This window comes from Triturus cristatus, chromosome 9, assembly GCF_964204655.1.
Source record: "Triturus cristatus chromosome 9, aTriCri1.1, whole genome shotgun sequence".
Taxonomy (NCBI): domain Eukaryota; kingdom Metazoa; phylum Chordata; class Amphibia; order Caudata; family Salamandridae; genus Triturus; species Triturus cristatus.
Window position 1 is genome coordinate 48,278,311 of NC_140592.1, and position 23,146 is coordinate 48,301,456.

A 23,146-nucleotide genomic window follows, 5' to 3' on the forward strand; every position below is an offset into this window, starting at 1 on the left:
CGACTGGAACTCTTCAAAAAAAGAGCCCATGGGCCCTGGCGGCCGATAGACTAGAAGACCCTTCATCGATTGGTGTGGTGAAAGGACAATGGCGAAGGCAAGGGATTCGCAATCCTTGATCGCGTCCGATGGAATGATGGTGCAGGTGACCATTTTGTTGACTATTAATGCCACCCCACCTCCACGCCCCTTCGGCCTATCCTGCCTGAAGATGTTATACTCGGGCGGGATAGCAGTGGCAATATCTGGGTTGGACGCCTCGCCGAGCCACGTCTCGGTGAGCATTAGGAACAGGGGTTTTTCTGACTCTAGCAAATCAAAAACATCCAGGGCGTGCCGGCCCAGAGATCGAGTGTTGAGCAGTAGGCCCAGATGTTTAGCGCAAACCGCCGCCTTCTGTGGCGCATCGCCAAGATGTTTCTGCGGGCGCCAGCCACACTCAGGGCAGCAATGCTTGCCCTTGTGGCGAGCAGGAAAAACCGTCCGGCAGAAACCATTTGTGTACTGCCAAGACCGAAGTTCCGGACCCGAGTAGTGTAGCATGGTGCTCAAAAAAGCAAGCTAACTCGAGCCGAATGGCCGCGTCCTGCCCGTCGCCTCAAACGCCTCCGGGACGCTGACGGGCGCAGACGGGCAGGACTCTGGCACGACTCCGGCTAAGCGAACGGCGTCCCGCTGCGCGGACGAGTCCGCCTTAAATAGGCGTCTCCCACATCCACTCGAGCGTCGGGACGCTCCAAGATGGCGCCCGCGCCCACACACACTCAGCCCAACCAAAGATGGCGCCCGCAAAAGAAATCCGCCCCGGAACCCGGACCCACCAAATGGCGGTGTGTTTTCCTGATTTAAATGCAGGTAAGAGGACAGCAAGCCCAATATAGCGGCAGTAAAAGCAGGGGTTAAAAAACCAAAATGAACAAAGATAGGCAAAAGGGAGATAAAAAGACCAGTTGTCCGAGCTAGATGATAGCGCGACCAGCGCTCGTGTAGCAATCAGCAGAGAGCCTGAAAAACGAGTCCGCCTTAAATAGGCGTCTCCCACATCCACTTGAGCGTCGGGACGCTCCAAGATGGCGCCCGCGCCCACACACACTCAGCCCAACCAAAGATGGCGCCCGCAAAAGAAATCCGCCCCGGAACCCGGACCCACCAAATGGCGGTGTGTTTTCCTGATTTAAATGCAGGTAAGAGGACAGCAAGCCCAATATAGCGGCAGTAAAAGCAGGGGTTAAAAAACCAAAATGAACAAAGATAGGCAAAAGGGAGATAAAAAGACCAGTTGTCCGAGCTAGATGATAGCGCGACCAGCGCTCGTGTAGCAATCAGCAGAGAGCCTGAAAAACGAGTCCGCCTTAAATAGGCGTCTCCCACATCCACTCGAGCGTCGGGACGCTCCAAGATGGCGCCCGCGCCCACACACACTCAGCCCCACCAAAGATGGCGCCCGCAAAAGAAATCCGCCCCGGAACCCGGACCCACCAAAAGGCGGTGTGTTTTCCTGATTTAAATGCAGGTAAGAGGACAGCAAGCCCAATATAGCGGCAGTAAAAGCAGGGGTTAAAAAACCAAAATGAACAAAGATAGGCAAAAGGGAGATAAAAAGATCAGTTGTCCGAGCTAGATGATAGCGCGACCAGCGCTCGTGTAGCAATCAGCAAAAATCAAAAGAAAATGGATTCATTTTTTTTGTAGTTTTATTTTGCTTCTCATTCCTGTTTAGATTTCATCATTTAGATATTTTCAAATTGGATCATGGCAAGTAAGAGCGTTCATGGACTTCAAATATATCATATGAGTAATATTATCTCATTTTCTTTCTCCCTTATTACCAAGAAAGTTCATACCAGAGTGTCCTATGCATGTGCAGCCCAGTTGTGTGGATATGGGTTTTCTATGGTCACAATAACCCAACCACCATCTCTGGTCACTATAAAAGAGTTAGGTACCCAGAATGCAATACCTCCATGCAGAGAATACAAATGTCTCCAGGGCATTAGTTTTGTGGAACATACCCACCTGGAAGGAAAGCAGGAAAAGGTAATGTTTCATCCCTCTTTTAGAGAAGGGGTTCTCAGAGGTGTGCTCCACCAGACAACAAAAACTCTTAAGAAGACTGCCCCTTTTTGCAGGAAATCCACCTAAACAATAAAGAGTACGTTAGCTCCATCCCGTGTCACTTGATGTTGATGCCCATCCTTCGTTAGCGCTGTAAAGCCCTTTTAGGTCTCGCCTAGCATTGCAGTGCGAATGCGCTGCCATCGCCTTGCGAGGCATGCAGTATATACTGTAGTGTGGAAGTTTTGTGGAAGCGCACCGCCCACTCTCTGCCCATTGGCTTCTGTCTTAAATGCTGCCTTCCGATTGGTTTGAGGCTTGTTAGTTCCTCCTCATTCATCATTTGTATCCTTCCAAGGCTATTGGCCCCTTTAATCCTGGCACTATTTTCTTTTAGGTCTCGCCTAGCATTGCAGTGCGAATGCGCTGCCAACGCCTTGCGAGGCATTCAGTATATACTGTAGTGTGGAAGCTTCGTGGAAGCTCCGCCCACTCTCTGCCCATTGGCTTTTGTCTTAAATGCTGCCTTCCGATTGGTTTGAGGCTTGTTAGTCCCTCCTCATTCATCATTTGTATCCTTCCACAGCTATTGTCCCCTTTACTCCTAACACTATTTTCTTCCCTGTCCCCCACCCCACTGCCCCCTCCCTCAGTCTGTGACTTCTCACCCTCTTCCCACCCCCCCACTCATGCTCGTGTTTTCTTGCCTGCCGGCACTTTCGTTTTCATCTGCCACCTTGCAATATGCGAGTTCAAGATGCGTACTGTACAAAAACTTCTCGTGTTTAATGAACTAGATTTTAATGTTACTCTAAATATAATAAGACTCTAGGCAACATTCGGGGTATGCATGGCAACTGACACCTCTTAGTTCACAAATGGCATTGTTGTCGGGCGGGAGGAGCGGCAGTGTTTTAACTCATGCTTAAAACGATCACTTTTAATAACTTCCTCTCAATTCAGTGCTATAATCTTGTATACTGAGGTCACACGCTAAAGAAATGCACTTTTTTTAATTCTGAAGAGACATTATCGCACATTTACGTTATGTTTACTGTATGAGTAACATGCCGATCATTTTCACGGCTTGCCCACTGGCTCATATACGCTAGGCTCATCTCCGGCTGGCTCTACCTGTTAATTAATATATTGGCTCGTGCACCTCTAACAAAGAGAGATGAATGGATACATGTCAGTGAGCCTGGTAGATGGTAGAGAAATAGACTGGTGCAGACAAACAGACAAAGTCAGTCTCCATTGCCTCACGTCAGAATCATCACGTTCAATAACCTGGAAATCTGCCGGCAACTCCCACATGCCCCAACCTCAACCCTTCACCTATTCTTAGCAGAAGCGGCAGATTCTGAGCTGTGCCCTGCTGGTGCAGAGGAGCACAGCAGAGTCTGTAGAAGCGCTGTGATCCCTAGCCTCTCCGGGCAGGCACCTAAGCCCTCCGGGTGCCTTCACACTCAGGATAAATGAATACATTTGGTTCTGTGCTTTAGTCACACCTCTGTGAGCACTGTCTGGTAGATGAAGCTCTATGTTAATAAACACACTCAGAGAGGTGGTTGTGTACAAACAAACAAGAGCCACAATACCGTACGTTTTGAATGTGTAGTTAAATATCTGCTCATGGAGTACCTCATTGGCTGATCACTCCATGGCACTACCAAAATTACATTTGGACACATTTGCTCAACTGTAAAACACCCCCTTCTATGGGTCATTTAACAACTCGGGGCTTTGGGGTTAGGTAACCTACTTTGGATGCTGTGTAAAAGAGTAAATACAAACATTTATGCAATGAAACTAAGCAACCAGTACTGTCTAAAACACTGTGAAAACTGACACGCATTCTGGCATTTTGTTCAGTTAATGTCGATTTTCTCATAGATGTAAAGTAAAGTACTCTTAATATCTTAATGAAATCGGCACACTTTTAACTAATATCACCGGGTGACCTTTGAAAACTAGGCAATGAATACATTTTCATGTACCCCCGAAGCCCCCCTGCCCCCGCCCCCTTGGCAAACTTTATTGCCTCTCAGTGTTTGGAGGATAACCAAGATGCAAGAGAGTGAGTCAAATAGTCAAGAAAATGAAAGAGAAGCCGGGATTCGGATTCACACGCTCCGATCCCGATCACGTTGGTTAGTCTGTAAGCACTACTTTTATTAATGAGTTTCGCATTAGTAAAGCACCACGGTGTGCATGTGTGGCGACACTTCACCAATGAGGTACGTGCCAAGCAATTGTTGACACAAGCCACATTTTGCGTCATTTTCAATATATTTATTACGAAGTGCAGGACCTTTCCAAGGGATTTTGCACACTACATACATTCACTCCAAAAATAAGACCTGTAGGTAAAAACATTGCCATTTACAACGTCAATAGCTCTAACTCACAAATGCGAGACCTATTTGCATTACAAATGCTTGTTTGGTAAATGCGAACTTGAGAAATGGACTTAACATAACATACCACAAAGACAGAAGCAGCCCACTGACAACTTGATGAGCATGGGTGACAAAAAGCGCTCTACAAATCTACTGGTTGATTGATTGATTAAAGTGGCACATAAGTCAAAGGGAACAACATATATTTTTGGACAGGGAACGCATATCTAGTGCTTACTCCAAAACAAATATTCACAACAGAGCAACACCTTTATATGTAAATAAATATAGTCTGATTACATTTAGGATTAGGTTTTCTGTTTTTAATCAATGCAGAGTTTGTCAGTTTGGCCTAAATAAATGCAAATAATTGATTACCGGGCACACCGGAAAAACCTTTGCCGTTCAACAATTGTTCAACTGCTTAAGTCATTACAAGGTATTTATTCTTATTTTCCCTTGAGGACTTATTTATAGTAGCAGTCTATACACCGCCCTGAGGATAAGTATTTTCAACATAATAGGCCCATTAAAGATTCTGACCCAGGCTATCCAGTTGTGTTGCAACTTTTACAACATGGTTGTAATTAAGAGGGATTATTAAATATCTTAGGGTAGATAAGATGACATTAGAATGAATGACGAGGCAATCACGAGCAGTGACTAAGGTAGACAGAATATAGCATACAAGTGAGAACAAAGGGTCTAGTAGCCTGATATACAGAGGAAGGTTTGCATGTATTCTTGTGAATGATAGTCTTGATTTCTAAACTCTGCTCTTATACTTCTTAGTATCTAATCAAATATGTTGTACGTTTAGCTGCGTATGGGTTTGAGCTTCCACACTCATGTTTAGTTATGGATATATGAGAATCTAGATTTGAAAGGCTTGCTTTGTTCAATAGCCTGATAGCAGTGGATTTTATTGTATTTTCAATAATTGGTAATGATACAAGAAAACGAGGGTGTAATTAAAAGTGCCTGTTACTTTAAGTAGAAAGTGTCATATATTCTGCATTTTACATGTTCCTTGTCTTGAACATTCCTCTGATTAACAAGTGATTTAATCTTACAAATATGTCCAAATTAGTCTTTATTGCATTATTGAATTGTTAACCAGCTTTCAGATGTGACAGATATCTGTAGAATATATTTATATTGATAGACTAGAGCTGACTGCTTACCTTAAACAAAGTCCGGAGAGGTGGTTACAATGTTCAGGTTATTTGTCTGTCCTCTGCTTGAGGAATGACCATGCTTTCCCATTATAGATTGAAAATTGTTGGCAAATAAAAGATGACTTTGTAATATATTTATAGCGCTGCGAGTGATTTATGAGTATACATATCTAACATTTACTGCTTGTGACCCGTTCACGCGTTTGTTGCGGGGGGCCACAAAACAGATCTGATTATGTACATAACACATAGAGCTAATCCACTAAGAATATGAAAAACAAGGGCTGCATCAGAGAAAGGAAACACACGAGCAGAGCTGGGAACCATGTAGCAGGAGTCTGGAGAGAATGAGGCTCCACTACTCATTTCCACCCGAACGCAATCTCAAGTAATTATTTGCATTAATGGTGGACAGATAAATGAAACTAACGCTTCTATCTAGAAATTGAAACCGTAAGAAAAAAGAAAAATAAGCTGTAATATAGTAAAAGATAGAAGGAAACCAGATAAAGAAGCTACTAGGGAGAGAGAGGCTGCAGTCCAGATGTGAACTTTGGCTCAGTTCCCACAAAGCCAACACATTGTGATTCCTTTTACGTAAACAGACTTCTGTGAGGGCTACTTGGCTCACCCTTGATAGCTTGATATAGAACAATGCATGTTTTGCATGTGCAATAACACCAACAACTCATTTAGAGTCAAGAAGTACATAACCTAAAATATCCAAACCATTTTACACTAAAGGAGAAAACAAATAATACATTAATATGGAGAAAATCCGATATAGATATCAGAAGGTCCAGGGCCTTGGGGTTGCACAGTCGTTTCTGTACTCTAGACTGCCAATGTGTCATTATGCTATGTCGATATATACCATTCTAATGTGCTGCACTCTGAATTATATTCACTGCAATGTATTCTTACAGCTGTGTTTTAAAAAAAACAAAAAAAGAAAAAACTTTCAAAAGAAGCAGTGAAAACACAAGATCACTTTTAGTCACTAGGGTGCATTATAATAGGACATAGGTAACTGGCTAACTGGTGATAGAGTGTGGTTGGATATTAATTGTTTGGTTCACCCTAGTCAAATGTTTGGGGCAACTGTGCCTTATGCCGGCTTTGTGGCCAACCAGTGATGGAGTGAGGTCAGGGGAATGGTGATTTGTCCCGGTAAAAAGAATGTCTGAAGGTCAACATTTTTCATTGGTGCAAGGTTGGAAACTGTAGTTGAACAGGGCTCCACAAGGTTGGAGACCATTTTGTAGTCCCACAGCAGCCCTGAACCTAATGTCAAAATCTCAGCGAACGTAGAAATCAAAGGTTACATCTTTTTACGGGTAGGCTCAGTACCTTGCTCTGTTTCTCAGGGGATGAAACATTTCTTAGTCCCATCTTTAAAAAAAAGGTTTGTAACTTTTTTTCCTGGTGCACCAAAGGACCCAGGTTCAGGTTAGTAGGAAAGCTCCCTGTAACTCCAGTTCAGGACAAAAGTAAAATGTCCAGTTAAATTTAACCTTGGTTTTCCTACGTAACAGCTCCTTCTCCTTAAGTCCACAGAGTGTGATTCACTCCCCGGGCAAAGTAGAGAAGTTGGTTGACTGAAGCACTAACCCAATACCCTTATCCACCTCTAAAACCCTAAAAATACCCTTACCATAAACCCTAAAAATGCCCTTACCACCCTATACTCCTCCCCTAAACCCATATATATATATATGTGTGTGTGTGTGTGTATATATATATATATCTGCAAAAAAAAAGCAGAGAACTCTGGGTAGTTCTCAAGTTTAGGTGGAAAGCAGCTCCCGTATAGAGCACTCTCAACACCAGCGACTCTCTAGATCTGCTCATCTCAAATGTCTGCTTTTCTATCAAAGTCTTTAAGCATAGGATTAGCACAGTGCCATCCACGGCAAGATAGAAAGGTACAGAGTCTTTTGCCATTTCTACAGTAAAGTCTTTAAGCATAGAACTAACTAGCACAGTAATGTTCATGCTGAGCTGTAAAATGACAAAAGCCATTTACCACTCCAGGCACAGTATTACAGCTTTGGATTGGTAAAATATCAACCAAGCCAACCTGAAAAACACATACATACATACACATACACACACACATATACTTATCTTAACTAGACTTACCATGCATGGTAAAGGCTTTGTAAAAGCACCCAAAAAAGCATGTGTGGTAAATGCATGTGTGGTAAAGCCACTGTGTGGTTAATATTGAGTTGTAAAGGATGTTTCCCACAAAAGACAGCCAACACATTTTGCTTCTCTAGACAGTGATATTGCTATTCATTATTGTCTGTTTGTATTGAAGTAGGGAAAATTGCAGAATATAATTGTGGTCTATAAGTTTCTATTACATGTTCATCAGATAACTACTGAAGTGCTCCAGAGAAGGTTAGCACTTGAACAGAAATGGTATTCGAACGAGAGCATAGTAGTGAACGGAGACATACTCAGTACTGAGCTCAATGAACCACCATTTGATGAGTCGTGAATACTTAGTGCCTTAGTAATGGAGCACCCAAGACCACACAAGTTGTGTAAGCGTCACAGGTAAAGTACAAACCGCAAGCACCGTTGACAACATATCACCTGCAGAACAGGATTCCCACTGACGATAGAAAGATTGCAGTGACGTTTAGCTTCAGATAGTATGATTTAGTAGTCCTCATCAGGACATCTTACATTGCAGGCAATTCTTTATCCTATTTAGTCCTTGGAGGGGGCTTACACAGAATTGTCTAAAACAGGAGTGAAAAACTATTTATTAAATATAGTTTAATGGACACTTTATAAACAAGTTTTGTATATGAAAATACTGCTCTAATGAGATTTTTAATAATTTATAACTTCTGTTGGTGGAAAATTATCTAATTCATGTCTATGCCTAATGTTATTGCGCCCCATCCCAATCAATGTACTGCAGAAATAAATATTCCCATTCCTTATTCTGGTATCTATCACACCAAATTGAACTTTTCAGATGGTTATTGCTGCTTCTTTTTCAAAAAGATCAGTGTTTAAAAGGAAGTCTCTATCAAGCAGGCCCATGAAGAGAGGACAATTGTGAAGTGAAGTGAATTAACTAGATATTCACCTGTCCTCCCTGCCTTGAAAATAGATTTTTCTCTATTTTGACAGCATTTATCTTGTGTGTATTATTTATTTCCCGTACTTCTCGGGGCATTAACCACGCATACGTCTAGAACTTTTAATGTATTCAGTGACTAACATATCTTGAAGTGCAGTGCTTATTGGTACTGCTCTCTTAGTGGAACAAAGGAAGCCATGCTTTGGAGCCCTTCGTACAATGAACCCCATATGGTCTGACGTGTTCCTTGTTCCTTGTTCTCTGCAGCAGTTGGAAGGGGACTTGGAGACGCTAGCAATCGTCACTTACTCCACACTATCCATCTCGCTGGTGGCCCTGCTTCTCACATTCATTATCCTGGCCTGTCTGAAGGGGCTGAAGACCAACACCCGAGGCATCCACTCCAACATTGCTGTGGCCCTCTTCTTCTGTGAGATGGTGTTTCTGCTGGGCATCAACCGCACAGAAAACCAGGTGAGGCAAAGCCAAGAGTGTCCAAGCTGCCTTCTGGCTCCTGAACAGTACAGTGCACTGAGAAGTATAGGAACTGAAGTGTGGGGAAGATTAGCTTTCAAACTAACTGTAATTTTATGTCTTACTTTGTAATACCTGATTGTACATGTCCAAATTCTAATCCTTATCCTCAGATTCTTACCTTCCATTTTAAAAAGTATTAATCTTCTTTACCGTTCAGTGTACGTAACAGCCATGATAATTTAACCTGATGGTCAGTGAAGTATGAATACAAATTCGAAATCATTTACATTCAAGCAGTACTATTGCTGTATTGAGAGACCTTATTGTCTTTCTTGTATTGAGCCCTGTGGGTCTACTTCGGTTACACAGGTACTTGTGGTTACAACTTCCTTGGGGGAAACATTGAGTTCATTACTAAGCTTATATGGTGCACATTTGCCATTAGTGTGACCTAGTGAGTCTAAGGACAACGTGGACTGCGTCAGAGCCATCATCTGATAATGCGTTCCGGTCCATCATTAAGTCTATTGGGCAGGTTGTGTGATGTTAAGGCTGATCACTTTGTTCAAGTTGCGGGCACATCATAATAGGTCATGTTGGAAGTTTCAATGGTCATGTCTTGTTTACTAGGTTGCAAGGGTGACTTTAGTGAGGGTAGTATATGTCTAGATGACTTTACCATTTTGCTTACATCTCAGTTAGGTTAGTGACCGGTCCTCAGTTAGAGTTACATTTTTCATGTTCTTGCTTGCTGGAGCTATTGGGAACAATAGAACAGGCCATTTGAATAGCATATTTTTGCTGTGTGGCTTGCAAAGTGCAGCTGAGGATGAGAATTTATGTTATAACAACATGTTTTTTAACTGTCTTATTTTTCTAAACTCGCTTCCCTCATTTACCTTACTCCTGTGTTTCTAGAATCAATGTGATGTTTGCTACTTATAGTGTGTTTGCATCTTGTCTCCTCTATTTTGCACAGCTGCTCTGCACGGTGACAGCCATATTGTTGCACTACTTCTTCCTTTCCACCTTCGCCTGGCTCTTTGTGGAGGGCCTCCATATATATCGCATGCAGACAGAAGTCCGAAACGTTAACTACGGCCCAATGAGGTTCTACTATGCAATTGGCTGGGGAGCTTCGGCTATCATTACCGGTATGTTTATGTACAAATCACAATGTTTTTCGTGACAATATCCTACATAGTATTCAAGTATACAACATCTTCTGAGTATCTGACGGCAATCACAAAAGAAGGGGAGGATTCTTAAATGTAGTTGTGTGAACACTAAGGCCACTGAAAGCTATCTTTTGTATCATAGATGCCTTTTGCTCCACCATGACGTATCAATATAAGCACCATTCAATAATTTTCCAAATATCTTCAGCATCGTAGTGTGTACAAGGATAATTGGGCCAAATCATCCCATAGAATCACCTAACCCTCCCCCCCCACCATCTCCTCTGAACCAATAATCTTCTGCAGGTGCCTTTATTCTGCAGTGAAAACCATTAAAAATGGGACTCCAGGTGGCTTGTAATGGGTGGATACTCCTACTGAATGCTTTTTTTCTGCTACTCAAAACACCGATTTTGTCATTCCTTACATGGGGAAAAAAAAGGAAGCTTTACTTCAAGTTCCAGCTGAGCATGAAGGTTGGAGATATGCTTTTATCCATCAAATATTGCGGAAGTAACTTGTCAAAAGTATTACATTTTATGTATTTCTTTATGGATGTCTTTCGGAACATTTCTGTAAGACATGGGAGTGCAGACATCCTAACTTACGGTTTGGTGACAGATTTAAAGGCAGAATAGGCTTATACTTTTAGGTTTTGCCTAAAACAAAGTCTAGGGTAAAAACATTTTTTATGTATATATATATATATATATATATATATATCGTGATCAAGGCCTCCCAAAGGCCGAAATGCGTCATGGCGGTAGTGCTGGGTGTCTGAACTAATAAATACCTTGCACGAAGATTTTGGGTCCGTATTCGTCTTTCCTGCGTATTTGGATTTGTGTGATGAAGTTCATCTGTATATATATATATATATATATATAAATATACACATACATACATAAATATATATATATACTTACACACACACACCTATATATACACACACACACATATATGTAAATAATATATAAAAAAAAAACAAAGGACTGCTCACAGACGCCATTGCCAGCCCACTGGGGCTTTAATTTGCATTTAATTATTGGGTCAACTCTGATGCCCACTGGGGTTGTTATTTTTAGTAGTACTGCATATACCAGCATGCACGGAGGCCAGTGGGCGGGGCTAGAATATGAATAAAGGCGTGACTACTAACTAATCAGAGTTGCCTCATGCTGCCAGTGAACAAGGGCGTCGCAGCCCGAAACACGTATGGTGATAATGAATTTTATGGACTATGACAAACTGTGCTGCCTGCTTGCTGGCCTTGGAGGGAGAGGTGGTCCACGAGTGAAGCTCTTCCCACAGGAGCGATTCTGATGGCTGATGCTTTAATATATATATATATATATATATATATATATATATATATATATATATATATATATATATATATATATATATATATATATATATATATATATATATATATTACAAACAAGGTCTGAAAGCAGTGCGCTCCAGCTGCCGGTGCAAGCGCAGTATCTCCTCGCCAACTTGCAATTCCACAGATCTTCCGAAGTCGTTCTGTCTCACTGGGTGCCACCGCTGTACTTCAATTTTCAAACAAGGAGGTCTGAAAGCAGCGCGCTCTAGCTGCCGGAGCAAGCGTAGGGGTAAAGACCACAAACCCCACAATTATTGTTCAAACCAAAACGCTGCACTCCCAGAGATTTAAATTGGCAGGTTTCATTATTACAACAGCATCTTAATCCACAACGCATTTCAACATCAAGTCTTCAACATCAAGTATATAATATATATATATATATATATCAGGCCCGGAAATGTCAAACTCATTTTTAAATGACATTGTGTGCTTTTCACATTGAAGGAAAAACTAGTTGGGGTAACAACTAATCAGTAGCAGATTTATTTGCAAGAGGAGCACTGAGCTGATAGAATGCAACAATTATCTCCATGTGAGCCTATTGGACTCAAACTCCCACAATGCCCCTTAATCAAGGGTATGAATAGCAAGCAAAAAAGTACTCATTGTTTTTTAACTTTGCCCCTTTGAAGAAGAATGGTTAGTCGAAACGCGTCAGTGACATTTGATGAGTAAATAAACAATCAACGTACTAATTCCGGGGAGTGTGACGTAATTTTTTGGTGAAACTACATAAGTGAGGCATGGTCTACCCCAAACGTCGGCACCAGCAGTCCGAGTGTGCTGCTTCTTAAGACCGCATTGGGTTTTGAATGAATATATATATATATAAATATTCAAAGACCAGGTTTGCTCCTCCTGGGAGCTCCGCCCGTCGTTCGGTGGTGCGATGGTAGCCGGCAGAGCCAGACCGGCAATTAATTTCCAAATAATTGTAATGACACGCGCTCTCAGAATTCTGTTAAGGTTGATTCAATACAGGTTCAAGGTACCTTGAACCTGTATTAAATCAACCTTAACGGAATTCTGAGAGTGCGTGTCATTACAATTATTTGGATATATACAAAGATATATACACATTCATATATATATATATGTGTGTGTTTGTGTATATATATATATATTTATTTTTTTCTCCATACGTTAATGGAGTATGTCTTTAATGCTTTTGGGTGAAAGGACATATAAACCCGGAAGTATCACGGGTCACATGACCAAGACCCAGAGAATTTGAAATGCATTGTGTTTTTTTTTTTGCTGTGAAATAAAGAATTAGCTGCATACGTGACCGGAGGTTGTCTTTTTGCGTATATTTATGTAATCATTATCTGGCCTATTGTTTTAGGTATAGCAATCAGTTACATCAATACCACTTTGGATCCATCGATCAATAATATCTGGGTGATGACACATATTTTCACTTTTGTGCATTATATACATATGATTTGTTCGCTGATTTGCAATGTACATTACAGGGGCAATCTTTTTGTCTACTCTGTATATCGTAACCATTATATGGGGTTGTTTTTAAGGGGGATCCCTACATTCAGTCATCAGCCTTGGGTACTTATACCGCGTATTGTGATTATATACATCATAGTCCCTCTCCATTCCGGAACTGGGGACATATAAGGCTGACACTAAGATGACACATTTTTAAACTGTTAGCGCTTTACATCCACTTATCACATATTCTAGCACTGAGCACTTATTTTTGGCATACGTACTGTGGCACTTGGTTCATAATATTTGTTAACCTAGATCCAAACCACTATTAGCAAATCGTTTTTAAGGAGTCATTTCAAGTGAATATTTTCAGTGTATTACCCCTAGCGCATACAATACTTTACCTGAGCCAGTTGAGTCACTACATCATTTGTTAATTAGGGTATTTGTACCCAGCATTATGAATTTTCACTTACTTGTACATTGTCTGCTAAGATCAATTTTGAGCATTGTTGATTAATTAATTGATCACTAATTTTTGCCTCCATTGAAACCTTATAAGCTGTTTCTGTATTTATTTATGTATACTGTATACATCCGTATATCTAAGGACAGATCCAATGATTGAGCAAAGCCAATGTTTATGATCATGTGACCAGCAATTACACTACTTGAATTTGGTATAATTTTGATTATGCACAACAAAAAAAGGAAGAATACAACATATTTTAATGAATCATGTTTTTCTAAAATCATGCCTGGAAAACGACACTTAATTGTTTCAATATGAACCAGTACGCAATAGTATTTCTTCTATTTTCTTCAGTGATGCCATTTGATTATTTTCAGGTGTTGGTTGGTGTCTTTCCCTTTAAATACAATGTTATGCACGTAACGCTGTCATGTGAACAAGGGCCGAGTGGCTCGAAACGCGTCATGGACTAGGCACGTAATTTATTTCAAATAAACACGATTTGAAAGCATCGGCGAGTGAAGTTGTCCGTTCCTGCGGCTGTGCGCTACTGCACATTGGGAAGTTTCTTTGATATATATATATATATATATATATATATACATACATATATATATATATATATACATATATATATATATATATATATATATTCACTTAAAAAACCATAGGTTTCACACATGTTATAGTTAGGTGGATATTTCACTCGCAAAAAAACAATGAAATTCCCCCGTTATAGTTAGTTCAGATAACTATAACTCGCGCGACCGCAATCCACTGCTGATGACGTCACATATTACATCACTCATGACATGGTCAGTGGTATCACTCATGACATCACTGATGACATCATCCTTGTGATAGAGTGGCGGCCGCGCGAGTTATAGTTATCTGAACTAACTATAACGGGGGAATTTCATTGGTTTTTTGCGAGTGGAATATCCACCTAACTATAACATGTGTGAAACCTATGGTTTTTTAAGTGAATTTGCAAGGTTTTTTAAATGCTAATTCCTAACTATAACGTGTGTGAAACCTATGGTGTTTTCAGTGAATTTCAAAGGTTTTTTAAATCTTTTTTTTTTTTTTTTTTTTTTTACAATATGCTACCTATGTATATAATCATTGATTTACTGTATCCTGCAATATAGAAAGATTAACCTTTTTTAAATAAATGGTTAGATATAGTTGAATAACATAGTTAATATCTTCTACAAACCTTTTTTTTTTTTAGGATTTTTTTCCGTGTGCGTACGGTAAGGTTACGGTACGCGCACAGTATGCTTTATGTACGGTGCGCGTACGTAATATTTATGCTCCGTGTGCGCATGCGTACGCGATTTACGTACGCGTCTGTACTTCCTGTGCGACGCGTAAGCCCCTTGCTCCATACGCGCGCAAGTTACGCGGAACCGCCGCGCGTGCGCACGTGCCTCTAATGCGCATGCGTGCGTGTGTGTGTCTTACGTACGCGCATGCGTACTTTTACCGTGCGCGTACGATAAGCGTACGGAACGCGCACGGTAGGTCATGTGATCCAGAAACAACACTTTTCATTGGTTTAAACTGGTTTCATTTCCAGAAACTTCCAACACCACACCCATTCCCCTCATTACTGCTTGTGATTCCCTAGGAGAAGGAGCTGAATTGTCTTTGGGATACAATGGCAGAACAGCAGTCCTCTTCTGGGAGTGAGCAGGGCAGCAGCATCATCAGACAGAGAAGGAGGAAACAGAAGAATTCTTTTGTTTGGGAATATTTCACATTTCCAGAGGGGCAGAAAAAGGTAAATGCTCCATTGGTCACCTGCTCACTTTGTGAGCGTGTGTTATCTAGAGGAAATCCAAGGAAGAAGTATTCCTTTGGAAATTACTCTATGTTTAGACACATTAGGGATGTACATCCCAGGACCTTTGCTCGACATACTGAATCAAACCCTCCACTAAGTCACCCGAGCACATCCGCAGAAGCTCAGCCGAGTACATCTTCGGCAGCTCAGCCGAGCACTTCCTCTGTGGTGGGAGTATCACCATCTTCTGCTCCTCTGGACATCTACTCTCGGTTTCAGAGGGTACATATAAGGTGCAACACTTGTTACTCTCTTATTGCTATGGGGGAATCTAGTATTCCTCTAATAGACAATAAGATTGAGCAGCACAAGTGCGGTCCCTTCAAATATTCCCATTCTTTCTTTCCTCTGTCCCTGTATTAACACAAGGGCTCTTTTAAGAGCCACCCTACCTCACAATTTTTTTAAAATTTATTTGATCAGTTTAAAAAAAATTTTTTTTTACCGTGCGCGTACGGTACGCGCACCTTTTTTGCTTACCGTACGTGCACAGTACGCGCACCCCGCGATTTAAAAAAAAAAAAAAAGTATTTTTCACACTTCTGGGTCCTTTTTGGACCCCCTGACAAAGGGTAGGGGGTCTGCAACTCTCTACCTTGCCTCCTTTTCACGTTCTCCAACTTTGTTTTTTAGTGTGGGACACACAAAATGGCGGCCGACACTTCCTGATTTCGACCGACTGGAATGTTTACTGTCATGTAACCACCAATCAGAATTACGCTCGCGCACGTCAGCGTGCGCGTACGGTATGCTTACCGTGCGCGCCTATAGATATATATGTACTTTTAACTGAAATTTTCTCAGGAACTACTGAACAGATTGACTACAGATATTCAAAAGGCACATCCCTGACCTGAGGACTACCTCTTTCCCAAATTTCAAATAATTCTGTTCAGCCGTTCGGGCTGTACCTTGGACTAAAGGTCCTATGGGAAAATGCATGGGGAAAACGCGTTTTGGGACCCCCCTTTTTTCTCGGCCCCTGCTTGACTAATCACCCCGAGACTTTCAGGGTAGGAGCGGAGTGGAGCGCCCCACCTATTTTAAAAAAATTCGCGAGGATTCGTCAACCGGCGCCAAAGTTATTCAAAATAGAATTTTCAGATTTCCTATGGAAACACGGTCCTAACTATAACTATCTACTGGCGACCGCCAGTAGATAATATAGATTATATATATATATATATATATATATATATATATATATATATATATATATATATACAGAGAGAGAGAGAGAGAGTTAGGACCATGTTTTCATAGGAAAAGCGTTTTTTGACTTCCCTAGGCCTTTGGTGTCGGTTGATGAATCATCACAAAATTTTACCACAAAAATGCACCTGTGATTCTTGTTGGGGGAATTTTAGACACGACTACAGCCTGCACCACTAGACGGAATTACACCGAGGCTCTCCTCCCAGACTATGCTCAGCCCCAGGAACCACCCAGGGCCGGTTCCTTCTATGTCCCAGGGTGCTGTGACAGTTTCTACCAAGCTAAAGCAAATATTCCGGTTCCAGCGGGCAGGAGCTGTTAAAGTGCTCCCGCCCACTAGAAGCATAGGTGTTATCTTCTTCGCTGCTCGCAGACATGCGGGCAGGGAAAGAGATGACAATATTGCTCCTGCACAGGAGCTGTCTTTCCAGCAGCATCCTTTGTGCAGCAGCAATGCTAACTCTCGCAGGAGGCGGGGAGCCAGCTGGGACCGTGGGGGCCTTGAGGCTCCCCCGTGGTTGAGGGGAAAAAAGAACAGGCAAAATAAAGGTCAGAAACAAGAAGAAAGAGGCAGAAAGAGGCAGTATAAAGATGAGAAAGGAGCAGAAAGAGGCAGAATAAAGGTCAACAATGATCAGAAAGAGGCAAAATAACAGTGAGAAACAAGCAGAAAGAGGCAGAATAAAGGTGAGAAGCGAGCAGAAAGAGGCAAAATAAAGACGAGAACGTAGCAGAAAGAGGCAGAATAAAGGTTCAAAACCAGCAGAAAGAGGCAAAACAGAGGTCAGAAACCAGCTGCAAGAGGCAAAATAAAGGTAAGAAACGAGCAGAAAGAGGTAAAATAAAGGACAGCTACGAGCAGAAAGAGACAAAATAGAGGTCAGAAACCAGCAGCAGGAAAGGCAAAACAGGGTAGAATAACAAGCAGAAAAGGCAAAACCGAACAGAATAGGGCAAAACAAAGAGCACTGAGACACTTACACACCCACTCGCTGACTCACTCTGACGCTCTCACACCGACTCACAGACCTACTCACACACCCACTCACAGACTTGCTGAGACGCAGTACATTGCGGGGGCGTAAGTTATAGTTAGCTCAGGTAACTATAACTGCTGAATTTCACTGGTTTTCAATCTGAGCCCAACTCTAACGTTCCTGTAACCTTTGTTTTTTGAGTTAATTTCTTAGGTTTTTATTAAATTATATTTCCTAACTATAACATCCCCGTAACCTGTTTTTTTTCAGTGAGTATATATATATATATATATATTCACTTAAAAAACCATAGGTTTCACACATGTTATAGTTAGGTGGACATTTCACTCGCGCCCGCAATCCACTGCTCATGACGTCACATATTACATCACTCATGACATGGTCAGTGGCATCACTCATGACATCACTGATGACATCATCCTTTTGATAGAGTGGCGGTCGCGCGAGTTATAGTTATCTGAACTAACTATAACGGGGGAATTTCATTGTTTTTTTACGAGTGAAATGTCCACCCAACTATAACATGTGTGAAACCTATGGTTTTTTAAGTGAATTTGCAAGGTTTTTTAAATGCTAATTCCTAACTATAACATGTGTGAAACCTATGGTTTTTTAAGTGAATTTGTAAGGATTTTTAAATGCTTAGTTATGTATGTTTTATTATATTTTTTATATATTTATTTTATAATAAACTTCGTTATACATTTAAAAAAAAAATGTTTTAATGGTTTTTCACCGTGCGCGCACCGTGAGCGCACCCCGCGATTTTTTTTATACAAACTTAAAATGTTTTTTTCTGCCTTCGGGGTCCTTCAGGGACCCCCTAACAAAGGCTAGGGGGTCAGGAACTCTCTATCCTGCCCCCTTTTCACGTTCGCCACCTTCCTTTTTCACTCTCGCACTCAAAACAAACAAAATGGCGGCCCACACTTCCTGATTTTGACCGATTCGAACGTTGACTGACATGTAACCACCAATCAGAATTACGCTCGCGCACGTTAGGGTGCGCGCACTGTGCGCGCACGGTGCGCGCACGGTGCGCGGCTATAGATATTTATGTACTTTAACTGCAATTTTCTCAGGAAATACTGAACAGATTGACTCCATATATGCAAAAGGCACATCCCTGACGTGAGGACTACCTCTTTGCCAAATTTCAAGTAATTCTGTTCAGCCGTTCGGGCTGTACCTTCGACTAAAGGTCCTATGGGAAAATGCATGGGGAAAACGCGTTTTGGGTCCCCCCTTTTTTCTCGGCCCCCGCTTGACGAATCCCCCCGAGACTTTCAGGGTAGGAGCTGAGCGGAGCGCCCCATTAGTTTTGAAAATTTCGCGAGGATTCGTCAACCGGCGCCAAAGTTATTCAAAATAGAATTTTGAGATTTCCTATGGAAACCAGGTTGTAACTATAACTATCTACTGGCGACCGCCAGTAGATAATATATATATATATATATATATATACACACACACATATTTTCAAAACCTGTATATGTTTGACTACACTTGACTTCGTTTGAGGCTTGGAGTACATTTAAAACAGATTCTGACAGAAAATACCTCTTTTTTTGTTAGTTTGCCTTCACTGTGTATGAAGGGTCCTGCTTGTGGGAAGAAAATGGCAAAGGTGGACACTCAAAAAGTCTGTATTGTTTGCCCTAAACATACCCTGGCTCCTGAAATCCTACAGCATGGACCTCTGAATCCACCACAGGACTGTATGGGCTTTCTGCAATGGGCTAAACGTCCTTCCAACACAACGTTTTATGCCTTGGAAGTAGAAAAGGCTCTGTATTTGCTGCATTGAAAACAAACACAATCCCTCCAGGTGTCAGGAAGATGTGGTGATTCCTTATTTACTTCATCTGGCAAGGTCTGGTCTGCAGTTGTCATCCCTTAAGGTACGCCGTGCAGCAATTGCTGCTTATAGGAAATCTTCTTCACAAACCACTTTCTTTAGAATGCTGGTGATCACAGATTTTTTAGAGGGTTTTTGGAAGGCATTCTCTCCCACCAGATCTCCTCCTCCTTGGGAATTACATATAGTACTTTCCAAGTTGATGGGACTTCCTTTTGAGCCTATTCACAAAGCCTTGTTACAATATCTTGCTTGGGATGCCGCTTTTGTGGTTGCCATCACTTCTGCCAGTAGAGTGATTGATTGAGATCCTTGCCTTATGATCCAATGAGTCTTGTACAGTGTTTCTTAAGAATTGAGCGGACATGGGAACCTTTCCCAGTTTCCGTCTAAAGATGGTATCAGGCTTTCATGTTAATCAGACAAGAAAAGAGTACGCATGAGTGCAGAAACATGCTTGATTGATGGACTGCCCACAACTAAAAATGGAATAAGGCATGGGAAAAAGTCCTCAAGTAGCCTGAAATGCCTTCATTGCAAAACCTGAAAAGACTATTGACAAAGAAAGACCAACAAAAAGGACTAGCCCAACAGCAATCTTTGAAAATGAACATAGTACAAACCTCACAACTCTTATTGAAGAAAATAATAAGCAGATGAATACACTGAAAAAAAAATCCAGCTCTGAATCTGTGATACCAGACATACTGAAGATTGACTAAAATCCCTTCAAAATAGGAGCGAAGCAGCTGAATGGATTGGGGGAAAATCAACATTCCTATCGTGGAACGTGGCTGGCATTCTCTAAAAACAAAGTTCACTTACTTAATGAACTTCCTAACAAGTTCTGGAATCCTAACCGTACAAGACATCTAGCTAATAACAGAATGGGAGCTTCCCGGTTACATCAGCCACACAAGGTGCTCAAAGCAACAGCAAGCCACAAGAAATAGCAGAGGCCTTCAAACATCTTCCTGAAGTGATAACTGTACTAAGTTGAAAGCATGGGACAATCTATATGAGAACATACAGGTGTGCAACATCACGCTATTAGATCATTTCAAACTGAAAGTAATACATGTCTTACCACTATCAGTGAAGCACCAACAAAACCTGCTAAGTCAAAAGCAATCATTCTCATTTGTGGAGACTTCAATTGCAAAATGGGGGAATAGGGAAATGATTCAGAAGAAAATATAGAAATAAAGTTGTCCTTTGATATTCCATCTATTCAACACAAATTCCACCAAATAGATGCAGGAGATAAGAGTGAAAAAAATGTATTCTAAAGAAAGCCTTATTTTGCCACATAATTCATATGAAAATGCTGATGCTCAGATTATGACATATAATTCACAAGGGGCTCAAACAGTCATCGCTTACATCATGGTGAGGTTTGAGGACTGGACTTAATTAGAAAACCCAAGAATCCTATGGAAAGTGATCACATTGCTTTATCGTTAGAAATGAAAAGAATATATCATATAACACAAAGGAGAGTCGCGATCTGACCAGTGAATGTGAAATCAACCGTCAACTAAAGATAAGATGAAATGAGGATATGGAATCAAACATCAAGGAATGGTAAAACAGTTCAAATGTAGACAAAATGCTCACCAAGTTGAAGCACAACATAAATGCATAAGAAACATGTGTATCATGCTACTAACGACTTGTGATCTCCCAATTATCGCTAGCGTCAAGAGGGTTCTCCAAAAACACCAGAGCTCAGAGAAAAACAAACACAGGCTGGTTCAATGAGGAATGCAAGACAGTGAAAGAAGAACTAAAAATAATTGTATAGACAAGAGGAACAACAGAACTAAATCAAAAATGCCACACGGTTTTATAAATTGGTTATTAAACAAAAATAAAAAAGAGGACGCCAAAAGGAATAAATGGATACCACTGCAAAAAGCTGCCCTCGGAAAAGGATCTGCAGACTTTCTGGCGAAAAATGTATGAGAGCCTCAAAATTTTAAAAAAATGCGTTTGAGACTAACTTTACCGAAAATACCTGAATAATCACTTTTCCTCAATATTCCAACCGAAGATATCTGGATACAGCAATTCTCATTAATATTCCAACCGACTAACCATAATCATATTAAAATGCAGACTACCTTTCTTGCAAGGAAACAGCTTGAGAAATAGACTTTACAGAGGGGAGGAACCTGTTTGAAAAGACCATCATAGGGGACAACATACCCTCAATAAATTAACTAGTAAATGAAAAGGCGCAAGGCCAAACATGATACCAGCAGATACTTGCAAGCAAAATACTGCATGGGGACATTGTATTCTAATCAAACCTTTCGTTGATATTGTCTTAACAAATGTATGCTCTGCATCTTGGCGGAACAGCATCATCGTACCCCTGTTCAAAAAGGGAACAAAAAGCAAGCCAATAGCCTATCGACCAGATAGTCTGATTGACATTGAATGTAAACTCTTCTGCAAACTAATCCTCAAGGCCTTAGATGAATGAGTTAAAAAAGATGACCAATACATGGGGCTTTAAAAGAAGGCCTGTCTACGGTTGACCAAATATTTACCATCCTTCATATCATTCATAAATACAGAACAAAAAAAATGTATGTAGCCAACGTGGATATCACAGCTGCATTGACCTAATTTCCAGTCACAGGTTATAGGAAAAGTTGAACAATTTGGGCTTAGATCCTCCACTTCTATATCTATATTGTATTTAGATACAGTGTCCCAGGTCAACTAAACCAAAAATGCCAACTCAACAAAAGAGTTGACACAGTGAGAGGAGTGAAACAGGTATGTCTGCTTCCTCCCTTACTTTTCTCACTATATACAAACGATTTGTACAGTGAAGATTAAAGACAAACATAGATGTCCTGGCAAATTAAGGTTTCCATGTTCCAGCCCTCCTGTGTGCTTATGATTCCATCCTAAGCTAGAACCCCAAAAAGCAGCTTATGGCACTAGAAACATACTGCCAAGAAAATTGGCTAAAGAGCATCACAGAGAAAATCAAAAAATTATCACGAGTAAAAAGAAAGTTTTGTAATGTCTTCACAATTAACAATAAACTGGAAGAAATGAAAATATTTACATACCAGGGCTTGTCACGTTCCAACAATCTGAAATGGAAAACACACACTCAGACAGTCACAGAAAGTCAATGCCTTCCCTGAATGCCATTTGCAAAATGTTACACATTCATGGAAATTACTTCCCCTTTGGGGGCAGGACAACCTAACATCAAAAATAGGGACTCATAAAAGACAATTGTGGAAGTCTGTCATCTCTACCGACCAGTTTCCTTACGGTGGCCCTGGAAACAGTTGTCAGCTTTTCCTCAATTTACAGAAGATGCAAAATAGCTCCAATAAAATATGGAATGAAGAGGCTAAAAGTAGCAGGAGAAAATCAGGGTCGATAAAGCCTGGAAAGTATACTTCAAAATTAGCGACAAATCAAACTTCATGACTTGTGGGATCAAGAGGATAAAAGCCTAAGACACCATTGGTAAATCCTGCTATAAAAGTG

The 23,146-nt window shown here is 41.0% G+C and overlaps 1 protein-coding gene across 1 annotated transcript in view; it reads left to right on the forward strand.

Annotated features, from left to right (window-relative positions):
- Nucleotides 1–23,146, forward strand: part of CELSR3 (cadherin EGF LAG seven-pass G-type receptor 3) — a 790,626-nt gene that overhangs the window by 684,137 nt on the left and 83,343 nt on the right. The window contains exons 24-25 of the mRNA XM_085624365.1: nucleotides 9,006–9,212; nucleotides 10,195–10,369. Of these exons, the coding sequence (XP_085480491.1) occupies nucleotides 9,006–9,212; nucleotides 10,195–10,369 (382 nt within the window). The remainder of the gene's footprint in view (nucleotides 1–9,005; nucleotides 9,213–10,194; nucleotides 10,370–23,146) is intronic.